The 12,559-nt window shown below is 36.1% G+C and overlaps 1 protein-coding gene across 3 annotated transcripts in view; it reads left to right on the forward strand.

Annotated features, from left to right (window-relative positions):
• The window catches only part of GBE1 (1,4-alpha-glucan branching enzyme 1), a 361,102-nt gene that overhangs the window by 222,150 nt on the left and 126,393 nt on the right, over window positions 1–12,559 (forward strand). For all 3 annotated transcript variants that reach the window (XM_040980626.1, XM_040980624.1, XM_040980625.1), the window contains exons 13-14: window positions 5,544–5,728; window positions 7,824–7,954. In XM_040980626.1, the coding sequence (XP_040836560.1) occupies window positions 5,544–5,728; window positions 7,824–7,954 (316 nt within the window). The remainder of the gene's footprint in view (window positions 1–5,543; window positions 5,729–7,823; window positions 7,955–12,559) is intronic.

Consider the following 12,559-nt stretch of genomic DNA (forward strand, 5'->3'; position numbering starts at 1 on the left):
TCTGGTGTGTGTGTGTGTGTGTGAGCTCCTTAACTTTTAATCATATTGTGAGGTGAGATAATATCCCTATGGATAAAATCATTCAAGCTCAGTGTTCAGTTCTGTGTTGATAAAAGCTGTGCCACCAAGCCAGGATACTAAGAGCAAGCTAAACTCCATAGCAGGGAAGATTGTGTTATGTTCTCACCTCAGTTTACCTGAAACAGTAGAAAGAGAGAACAACAGGAGCTGGGGCATGGGGTCACATTTTCAAGAAGGCTGGGAAAAATTAGGAGAGGGATCATCCATTGTCAAGAAAGTTCCAGCCAGAGAAGAATGCTATTTTAGAAGGTTTGACAATGTAAATTTTAGGTAGAATAGAATAACTGTCAGTGATACCCTAAATAACCTTTAAGAGTTTGTTCTTTGAGATTTTTGTGGAGATGTTGAGGTTTCTAAGTGATTGGGGGAAGGATTCCTTACAAAGCAACCTGCTTTATGCTAGCATTCTGAGTATTTCATAGCAAACTTATTTTTATATTCAGTCCTGTCTTTCAAAATCTAAAATAGTAAGTGATTCAGAGTGCATTAATATATGACTTTGGGAAGTACATTTTTATTATAAAAATTATGAGATAATCAGTAAAAAGAATGTAATACTGCTATAGTTACAATGGCATGTGATTTTTTTTAATTTACTGTGTATGTGTAACATGGTCATTTAAATTTTCTATTCAGATATTGTTTATAATCATTGTCTGTATTCACACTTAACTATGGCCTTTTTTTCCCCCTAAATGTTCCATTCAGTAAATAGTAAACCTTTTGCAGTAGTATAAATCTAAAATATGGCATCTCTACAGTAAAGAGATAGAGAGGGATTAGGTGGAAGGAGATTGCAATGAAGGGGAGCGGGTGGAGAAGGAATGTCATTATGTTCTTAGAATTATGGTTAGTTGCAAATCACACTGAATCTGTTAAATACTAATGAAAAAATTTTAAAAATTAAATATGAGTGAATGCATCACTGTAGGATTTCAGCAATTTAAACAAGAGCATCACATCCCATGAAAAGTTTAGTGATGAAGAACATCTGTTGCTCTTTAGTTACTTGCGCAAGGAGTCTTCAAAAAATTCATGGAAATGAGTATTACAATAAGAAACTGGCATTGATTTCAGAAATGTTTTGCACCAACATAAACTTAATTATTTGTTCTCCCCCTATGAGCTTTCTGAAATCCCCTCAGATGTCTACTGCACAGTAGGGGTAACCAGTTGTCTACTCTGAGTGATGGTAGCCAAACGTTTGACATTTAACAGAATAATTCTCATGTAATAATGTTTGTTAGCTCTTTCTTTCCTGAATAGCATCAATGATGAAAGAAAATGTTTAATCTTCCAGCTTGCTGTAGTTTAAGAGCACATATTTCTTAATCATTTATTTGACAAACAGAAAAAAATTTGACAAAAAATATTTTGAGCAAGTCAGACATAGAAGGGCATTTGTATCTTGTTTTTGTTTTCTGATTTTAATTTTTTCTCTTTAAATTTTAGTTCCCACATATAGGGGAAAACATGCAGCGTTTAACTTTCTGTTTCTAGCAGACTGACATACTCTAGTCTTAATGATCCATTTTTTTAAAAATATACTATTCATGAGTTAAACTGGAAAATTTCATTTGACTAGTGTTCATAGCCCTTGCCTGTATTCCTACGGAACTATGCTCTTTTTTTTTTTTTTAACCATTTACGAATTAAACTTTTTGTTTAGTGGAACATTAAGCCTTTGATCAAAGTGTAATTTAAAAGTATATACCTCAAAAAGCAGGATGCAAAAGAAAGGGGCTATTGCGATATTCTTAGAATTCTATGAAAGATATTAAGCCTGCTCTCTTACTAACGCAAGAACAAATAAAAATCAGTTTTTAAAAATCCATAGAAGTCAGATCCTGAGCAAGTATCACACTTGCACCACCTTGCTTTCTGAAACTTGCTATCCCATTCACAGATGAGGAAACTGAGAGCTGGTATTACTAGCTTACCTGAATTCACATCTCTCCTAGTGAGACACCTGTAATGTAAACCATGCCATGGCATGCTGTTACAGAGAGTGATGGAGATCACACTGGACAAAACTGTGGGATGTTAGGAAGAGTTTTAATTGTTTAAACTTGGAGACAACAGCTCCTGCTACATTCCAAGAACCACTTTGTTGGGAGGGTGGCTGAAGTCAGATATTTTTGTTTGTCTGTTTACTTTTTAAGCTGTGATCCTCCAATCAGATTGAGAGGCAAGCAAATAGTACAAATACAGTTTCATCATGAAATGTAACACATTTAGTAATCTAAGTGGCAGCAGGCAGGAAGAGAGCTGCAGGAACCCAAAGTTCCTGTGCAGTTCATCTAAGTAACACAATAGGATGCAAGAGGGGCCAGGTGCATGGAGCCTTCAGAGCCATTTGTGTGCTGTCAATTAATCTGAATGTTGCCCTGGAGACAGGAGGCAGGGCACATGTGGGCAGCCTCTAGAACTGTTTCTGTGCTGTCAATTAACATAAATGTTGCAAGAGGAAGTAGCAAGGGTGGGGTTCACAGAGCCGCAGTTTCCAACTGTCTATATTATGGTGAGCCTGTGCACTTCTATGGGGTGCTGGCTGTCATCTGGCTACACCCCATCACATGGACTTGGAAATCTGTGTTCTTAAATAGTCATCCTTGCCCATATAAAAAATAATTTTCAAATCTTTTCAGTCATTGCTTTTCAGGAAACAGACTTTGGCTCACCAAATCTCAGATTATAGGAGAGTTGATTAAAATATAAATTCCCTGGTACTCTAGAGGTCATGATTCATCATGATTGTGAAAATGAATTTTTTTAAAATAAGTGAGAAGCACAGCTCTACACCACCTTACTGCTGCAGGGTAGAATTGTAATGTAGCACTTCCTCCTTAGTAGCTGTTGCACCATTTGATACATGTGATCACCCTCCTTGTAATGCCCTTTACTTCCATATTGTCTAATATCCCGCTTACCCCACTAATCATTACTGCAAAGTCTCCCCTAGCAGGTCTTCCTTCTGCTGCAGTTCCTTGCCATGGTGCCCATGGCTCCTTTTCCTCCAGTGTCAATAATTGTGTTCACTTCAGAAGCCTTGCAAATTACTACTGCTTCCTCCCCAGTTGGCAGTTCTTTCCTGAATTCTAGCTCCATGTTTTTGTCACTTTTGTTCTAAATCCATGGATGCCTGTATACCCTTTAGGTCTTAAATTTAGCTTGCTTAAATTGGACTCATTATCCTCTCACTCCAAACTTTCTCTGTCACCATTTTCCCCTAGTGCAGGTAATGCTATCATTAGTGTCCTGAACTCAAAATTTCAAAACTGCATTCAGGCTTCTCTTTTCCTCCTACCTCCATTCTGTCTGTCAGTCATTAAATCCTGTAATTTTCATCCCAGAAATGCCATTTGAATTGATCATTATACTCTCAATCCCCACTGCATGTCATATTCTCTTCTCTTTTACTGTATATTCCATACTAGTTTTCCTACCATTCAGTTTTCCCCAATATCCAGTCCCCTTTCCATACTGTACCACAGTTACTTTTGTAATAAAAATGTCTAAATTTTCCATTCCCTGCTTCTCATGGTTTGGTGGCCTGTTGCTTGCATTGTAAGATACAAAGCTTGTGACCCATTCTAAGCTTCTCATCCTGTTTCTCTTGTATCTTCATCTTACCACAAAGCCTAGGAGAGACCTTCAAAAAGCTTGTGGCAAATGGGATTAAAATACAGACTTAAGTGTGAAAAGTTTTGATATCCCTGCGTACAGACTGCATTTTATATCCATGCTTCTATGTGGTAATTAATACAAATTCATCACCGCAGCCCACCTCACCACAATGCATCCATGCACATCATTCCATTAGCTTGAGATCTCCATACTTGCAGGTGAGGATAGCCATTCTCAGCTCTGCATATTCATAGCATTTGCTTCTGAGAGATTGGGGATGTCATAATTAAGAGGGTGATGAAACTAAACTCTCTGGGATAATAGTTCTAATTACTAGGTGACTTCTCTGTGTCTCTGTTTTTTTTTAATCCCCAATATTGAGACAATAATACTGCATAGTGTATAAAGTTACTGAAGATAGAAGTAATTTCTATACAATATTCCTGATAATAAGCATTTGCTGCTGCCTTTTTGGTGATTGTGATAAACACATTCCTTGGATCAGGGCTGAAGGGATTTATTATTATTGTCAGAATCAACCCAGAGAGCCAAGGTCATAGCAAAATAAATGTATGTTGCCAAAGGCCTAGATCTAGCATAGAGTTACCATGGCTTAGCCACCTCATCACATTTCTAGGCTCCATTTAGTGCTTTACTTCGTGAAATACCCCTGAATCTTGGACATACGCTTGTTAGCAGACTGGCAGTACCTTCACTAGCAGTAAAGGGTTGTATACTATATAGCCTTTACTCTGGAAGTTTGCTTTTTTGAAAGTTGACTGTTTGATGACACAAGCTACAGGTGTACCTTGATGTGAATCAAGCTGCAGACATAGCTGGGCACTTAGGGTGTATCGTAAGGCAGTTCCTTGTCAGAGTCAGAGATCTGGTTACTGCCTCTGTCACACTGAGGGCAGCATTCCAAAGAATATTAGTGCTGAGACTGTGAAATGTAAGAAGTTAGTGAAACGCTTGCAGATATTTTTATTTTTATGAAACTGCTGCAAACATAGTTGGATATTATTTTTTGTTTTGATGGTTTTAGTCTTGGAAGCATAAATATGAATTGTAAGGTTTCTTAGCAGCGTTGACTATTTGAAACAACTCTGTGGTAAATCATTTTTAATTCTATCCTAGCTTATTAGTTTTTATTATAATATTAAATGTTACTTTCTTTGAAGTAGGACATACTTGCATTAGCTTTGATACTTTCTTATCCATCAAAGGAATTTGTGGCTTAGAAAATTGCAACATTAAAATGGTAAATGAAAGTAAATTTTGAAAACTTAGAAGAGAAAAAGAAGCTTCAGAGTAGAGATCAATACCACAGGTGTTTACACACACATATGCAACCTACTTGAAGTTGAACATATGCATCTACCGATAACAAATAGATCTGAAAATAAAAAGAGAAAGGTAATAATAAAAGCAACAACTTGAGTTTCTGTAACACTTTACAATGTGCTTTCTTAAATTGATGGGAAAAATGGATTTTAATCATGGGAATTTTAGTGGTTGCTTTTTCACTTAGCAGTATCTCTGTGAGAGTGAGCAAATTTCTAAACTGCCCAGAACTTTCTTTTTTTGGATTTCTCATATATGAAATGACTATAACAGAGTATTTTTGAAGATCAAAAACTTACTCCTGAATCTAGATGTAGTCCTTTTTAATATAGTCTCTTAACCAGGGCTGTACAACATTCATAGAGCCCAGCTCTAGTAAAATATAGCCTACTCTGATTTTAAAAACCAAAAATGGATCCATTTTTAATATCTTACTAAGGAAATCCTAATATTGCAATGTGATGTTTATATTTGATTTTTTTTTAATGTAGGCAATGAATTTGGGCATCCTGAATGGCTAGACTTCCCAAGAAAAGGAAATAATGAGAGTTACCATTATGCCAGAAGACAGTTTAATTTAACTGATGATGACCTCCTTCGCTATAAGTTCCTAAATAACTTTGACAGGGATATGAATAGATTGGAAGAAAGATATGGCTGGCTTTCAGCTCCGCAGGTAAGCTCTGTACTCTGAATGTGTGATTTTAGCCACCCGTGCTCTGCATGCTTAGAATGGCAATTGACTTAAATCTATATGCAGATCTTTTAAACAGCACTTTATTATTCAGTGTGTAGTGCCCTGTGACATACTTCAGGTTGTCACAACATGTCACTGCAATAGATAATGAAAATCTTAAGCATAATGCCCTGCTTACATTTCTGGTTAGTTTGTTGTTGTTTTGTTGTTGTTGTTTAAATTTAGTAATTTTCATTTCAGCTGGTAAAAAATAAATGACAAATGCTCTGCATGGAGCCCATTTGGGAAATTGCTCTAGAAACATCTTAATTGTTTTGACTGTTTTTCTTTATATAAATAATTATGCTGTCATAAGGAAACTACTTTGACAACATGTAGATTCCTTTATTCCTTCCCCCTCCTCCCTTTTTTGCTGGTCTGTAACTTGTCATTTCAATAGATGCCATTATACTGACATGCTGTTTTGTATTTTTACGAGCTTGGATTCCTTTGGAATTAAAGCCTCAGTTTTCAATAAGTTTTAGAAAATGTAATTAACAGGTGCAAATTTTTATACAGGCCTCTTTTATTTCTTCGAAAAATTAGCATGTAGTGTGTATTACTTATAATCCATTTACTTTATACTGGTGTTCCTTGAAATTATCGTTGATGCATTTCTACTTTGGCATCTGAAGTGTGTGTGTGTATGTATGTGATGGCTGAAGAAAGGAAACTCATATATTCAGTGAGATTGGCTACATGACACAAATGCCCTAATCACATCTATTATTAACACTCTTTACAGAAGAGAGAGCAAAACGATGCACCTTTTCAGTAGGAACAGTGATGAATACCAAAAGGCATGTTGTTTACTCTGGAGGCTTAGTTCACATTTCTAGAGTACCAACAGTGGTGCTGCTGCTGTACAACTGAGTCAGTCCTCCTCCTAACCATGGGGTTGGGCAAGGGCCACGATGACAAAGCTTCTCACAGCTAATCTTAACTGTGTAATGTGTTGAAATAGGAATATTTACAATGCTATTTCTTTTCAGATCTTCTCTTTTTGTTAAATCAAAAAGCTACCATAATGGACATAGTTTGCTATAGAATGTAACATGTTAAATTTGTAAAATTTGAAAGGTAACATGGCAAGTTCAGAAACCAAATATAATAACAATGGTGCATGTTTGTTTGTAAAGTCATTGGATTTATGTCGCCTCAGTAATCTGAAAACTAAAAACACAGTCTTAAACCTCACTTGTAAATAAGTATAATACATGCATAAAAATATATTATAAAGGTATTGGTTCCATCTTACTGCTTAAAACCTAAGCCCAGCACTCATCCTCTATTTGTGCATTGCTTAAGGATGGTAAGAAGCCATTGAGGATGTGCTGTATCCTTTAAACAGTTTTGACGTTGTTGTTAACTTTTGGTGCAACAAACTTCTGCATGAATAAAAATCATAAAAGTATGGAATTTTCATTTTGGTTGATAAAACCATTAAGAGAGATACACAATACAGAATATGTGGTTTATATGAGAAAGATCAACATTTTGAGATTTGATTATTGTTTGTCTATACTGTTGAGAAGTAGCAGTTTTTTCTGCTTGTTATATGGGTTGTCCTAATGGGTTATGAAGCCTGTGATTGTGAAGGGAAGTGAAAGTAAGCCCTTAAAAACTGAAACAAATAAACAACAGCAACTATAAATAAAGAAGGAGGAGGATGCATAGAGAATTGGCAGGAGGGAGGATTGGGAGAGAGATATCATTGATCACCTAAGTCTGCATTGTGAAATGTGTGAAAATTGTTCACTTCATAGAAATAAGTTACTCGAAAAAAGTATCTTTAGTAACCTCAAAGTGTAACCATGAACTACAGTGAATCTGTTCTCTTTATATTGATATCATATTAACATGATAATTATTGAAAGTTTTTTGTAGAAATGCTCGACATTTGCTGTAACCCTAATTTAAGGTAAAAATGGAATGGCTTAAAATGAAAGATGGAAACAACTTTTTGGGGGGATATAATGTACTTGTAGTGACAACTGATGTGATTTAGAGGTAACATTTGTGCTAATTCTTGCAGGCCTATGTGAGTGAAAAGCATGAAGAAAATAAGATCATTGCTTTTGAGCGAGCAGGTCTACTTTTTATCTTCAACTTCCATCCAAATAAGAGTTATACTGATTACAGAGTTGGAACAGCATTGCTGGGGAAATATCCTTTTTACTGGCTCTGTGTATGTGTGTACTTAATATTTTATTATATCGTAGAGCATAAGGAAAGCGAATGCTGATCTTGTTGCTAGTGGTTTTCAGTTGAAAAACTTGAAATACTTGACTGATAAATCTTCACTGAACTCAGTTATAGAGAATTCTCCCCAAGATTTGTCCTCGCTCCAAACGTATGATTCTGAGCACCCTGTGTGCCAGTACACAACATGAAAAGCAATTGATTATGATTTTTATTTATAAAAAGTGTTGTAAGTTGTTTCTGAAAGCAGGTACTAGCTATAAATAATATCTTCCTTCTTTTATCTCTCTCTTAAAATGCAAGATGTGGCTCACTTTTTTAGAATTGAAATTGTTAAGGGAAGCTGGAGGAGAAGTGTGAGTAATTAAAATAGCAAACAGAATGTAATGTTCAGTATATACTCACTTACTCATTATTTCATTATTTTGTTCATTTCACACATGCTGGCTGAGCTCCTATATGTGGAAATCCTGTGTGCCAATTCTGGGCTGGTTACTGGAAAGATGGGGAGTATATCTGGCAGATGTAGTGACTGTGGTCATGGAGCTTCTAAACTAGTGAAAAAGACAAGTAGTAAGTTTTAGGTAATTGTTATAAAAGAACAGTGCAAAAAAAATGCAGTATGTTTAAAGACATTATTGTTACTAGATCTATCAAAAGAAGTCTGACAGATTCAGAATGTAACAAGAACCAACCCAATATTTGAAGCAAGCAGAAGGAATAATATGCTTCTCCACTGAAGTCCCAGAAATTAACACCTGCCACCTCAACAAGATGCCCGATGACAACATCATGTCCTGTGTGTCAGGGCATCTCCACCTCCAGTAAGAGAAACCCCAGTACAAATTAGCTGAAACTGTAAGGAAATGTATTTGTCACATAATGGAAATATTATGGTAGAGTGGCACCAACACTGAAAATGATGTTAAGTTCTCTGGTTCATGACTCTCAGCATGTCAGCATGTCAGCAATGTCCCAAAGGTGCTAGCTGCTGTAGTTATGCGACAGTAGCTAGTTTCTAGTGCTGCCAACCTTTAGATTCTTCAAAACAGTTTTTTTTTGTTTGTTTGCTTTCTAGAATAAATTCACTTTTCTAGGAATTTTCTTTGGATATTCCATTCATTAGAATTAGATGTCACATTTCAAAAAAAAAAAAAATCTAACAAGTTATTTGGTGTCATCATGAACGGTTTAACAAAAGTTAGCCCCTAGACTCCAAAAAGTAAATATTTTGGTGAGGCAGACACCCAGAAAGATCCCTGCTAGAATAAAAGGAAGGAAAGAACTTGTAGCTACAACTCTGTGGCTTCAAGAGGCATGAGTGCTGTCCCACATCCATCAGACAGAATTTTAGGAGAAGTTATAAAGGTGACAGATACCACAAATTCTATTAACTATGTGTTAATAATGTCAGCCCTAATTCCAAGACTTCTATCATAAAATCTTAGGTGTTTGGGGCCTGCTGCAGTAGCCTATTGCTAAGGTCACAGGGATCCTGTATGGGCACAGGTTCATGTTCTGGCAACCCTGTTCCCATCAGATCCCTGCTTGTGACCTGGGAAAGCATTCTAGGGCAGCCCAAATGCTTGCAACACTTCATTCATATAGGATACCTGCAAGAAGATTGTGGTTCCTTGCTTCAGACTGATTCAGCTCTGGCCATTGTGGCCACTTGGGGAGTGAATCAGCAGACACGAGATCTCTGTCTCTGCTCTTCTCTGTATAACTGACTTTCCAATAAACAAAAAAAATAAATCTTTAAAAAATATCTTAGGAGTTTCAAAAGTTCTGTTACTCTCTCAGTTCAGTGCAGAAGTCCCAAAGGAGAGTTATACGTGCGCATGTGCATGCACGCACACACACACACACATCCAGAGAGAGAGAGAGAGAGAGAGAGAAATAGATTTTCTATCCACTGGCACTACCCAGATGGCCATAATGACCCCTAATGAACAAATGCCAAAAGCCAAAACAAACCCCTAATACCAAAAGCCAGGAACTTCGCTCAAATCTTTCACTTGTATCCAGAGCCCAGCACTTGGGTCATCTTTCTCTGTTTTCCCAGGCCATTAACAGGAACTTCATTGGAAGTGGAGCAACGAAGAAATGACTTGATGTTCCTAAATGGCCGGTGTCACAGGCAATTTAATCCATTGCAATGTAATGTTAAGACTTCATGCAGAATTCCTTTACAAATAACTAGCCAGCCATTATTAAAACACGTGTATATCTTATAAGATCTTACCTATTTATAAGATAAATGTTAAATTTGTCCACTTCTCATTTCTTCTGTATTGTAGGGTAACACCTGGTCTGTATTTCAGCTGTTGAATTCAGAAAGGCTCTAACATACCTTTCCAGTATGATATCTAATTGTCCCCTGTGCATATCAAACATCTCTAGTTTCTTGTATAGATTTTAATGATGGTTTCCATTCTTACCATTACATCCCCGTTATCAAAATACACCCAGAACTATGCACATTTCTCCTGTGTGGACTCTCTAGGCCTAATGACAAGGCATTCCTGCGTGGTCTGGAGGGACAGCATAGAACACTCTGTTACCTTCCTTTATCTTGATGAATCTGTCTTGCTAATAAAGTTACATCAGCTCTACTGCCAGACATCAAATTTCCTGCTCACACTGTTTACATTCAAGTAGAAATCTTGAGGTTTTCATTAAGAGTTCCAGTATTATGTCAAATCTCTTTATTCTTTGTATTTACTTAGTTCATAGCTTTAACTTGGATTTCCGAATTTAACATCCATCAAACATGAAAATGTAAAAATCAATATTAACTTTGAGCCTTCTAACAAGTTAACTGAGAATGAAGACTACAGTAAGATAGTTCCCAGTCACAAATCTAAAAGTATTGTGTTTCATATGCAGAAGACAGATCTTTTTTCAATTTCTTGATCTAAGCCTAGCCTTAAGAATTTTTAATTGTCTTTAGCATTTTACAAGTCTCAAATCTTTGTACTATTTCATCTCTCAGTCTTTATTATTTTACCTTTATAATATATTGTGTCTTGGCATTATAGAATTACTATAGACATCGAAAGTAGCATAAAAATTTTAAACTATCATGCTATATTTTTTGTCTTTATCAAAGTATTTTCTTCTGTTGGTGTTTCTAATACTGAAAAAGTGGATTGAATATAAATTTTTGGTAGGAAAAATCTGCACTTACAAGATTGCCTGTGTTAATAAAGTGAAGAAATATATCAACTTTTTAATTCCCTGCAAAGGAAGATTTTGTGGTAGAAAATTTAAGCTTTCTAAGGAAGCCATTTCAACTCCCTCTGTCACAATGAAATATAAGCCTGTTATAGGTAACATGACTGAATTCTTTAGCAGTTCCATTTTTTGAAACTGTATATCAAATAGAACAACAACTTTTGCTGAGATCTGTGGAGAATAGATGGTGACTGCCTTCCAAGAAGCCCTTGCAAGCAGGACTGTGCTGGCGGTTATTCTGGCAAGACGGAAAAGACATTTTAAGGCTGCTTTTAACTAGTCTTCAAAATAAGGTGATCCATTGGGAAAACTAAGAGACTTTTCTGATTTGTATCCATAAGATTTTGAACTTGGCTTTCACAGGGACTACTAAAGGATATAATAAGGTTTCTGTAAAATATTTTACAATTATTTTCTTTGAATAATTGTAGAAAAGCGAATAATAGCAACAGCCTTTTGCCTATCTATGGGGTCGCAGTTGTCTTTTTAGCTGCTCATGTACAATGTAGCACTTGCCAATATTCTGTAATACACTAGATGGCAAGGTGAGTAATGCAGAGCGGAGACTTAGATGTACATTGTGAATAAGCAGGTTTCACATTTCATACATAGGAGATACATACATTTGTCTGATGTGTTATATTTGTCTGATTTCACATTATAAAAAAAGTAACACACAAAGCCCTTTACATTATCAGGATCACTACGGTATTTCTTTAGCTCCATTTTTTTTCATGTAGAATATTATGAAACCAGCATTGAATCAAAAAGAAAACTAAATCTGTAAGGAAAAACTACCCTTTCTAATTTATTTTGAATCATATAAGTGGTGATGCCACACTTTAGGAGATACAGGAAAGAGCATAGATATTATAGTTGACCACTTTTACTGAGCCTTCAGTGTCTCATGTCACACTACAAGGTAGGTTGCATGCCTTTATATAACAGATAGGGGAGAGAGAACTTTAAGTAAGGAAGACTTGGCTGTAGTAGTTGATTGGTGACAACCCAGCAGTGTCTTAGAAAGTGCACACACTTCCTATTGTGGCATAGTGCCTCTTTCTGTTTATGGATATGTACATGTGATTGGGTTCCTTAGAAAGGGTGATATTGATGGTGCTAATTTTGATATAATTCTTGGAAAATCAGTAGCATAAGAAATTATACACAGATCCTTGGCACAGGTAAACTCCCCTCTTCTGTTCCTGTCCCCTCTGAGAACCCTACCAGCAACATACATACATTGGTCCCAAAGAAGTTCTCCTTTTTTTTTCTTTATACTGTAACCCATAAGAATAAAAGCAGTAGTAGAACAACAAGACATACATGTCT

Source organism: Ochotona curzoniae, unplaced genomic scaffold, assembly GCF_017591425.1.
Source record: "Ochotona curzoniae isolate NIBS_2020 unplaced genomic scaffold, NIBS_Ocur_1.0 contig_3498, whole genome shotgun sequence".
Taxonomy (NCBI): domain Eukaryota; kingdom Metazoa; phylum Chordata; class Mammalia; order Lagomorpha; family Ochotonidae; genus Ochotona; species Ochotona curzoniae.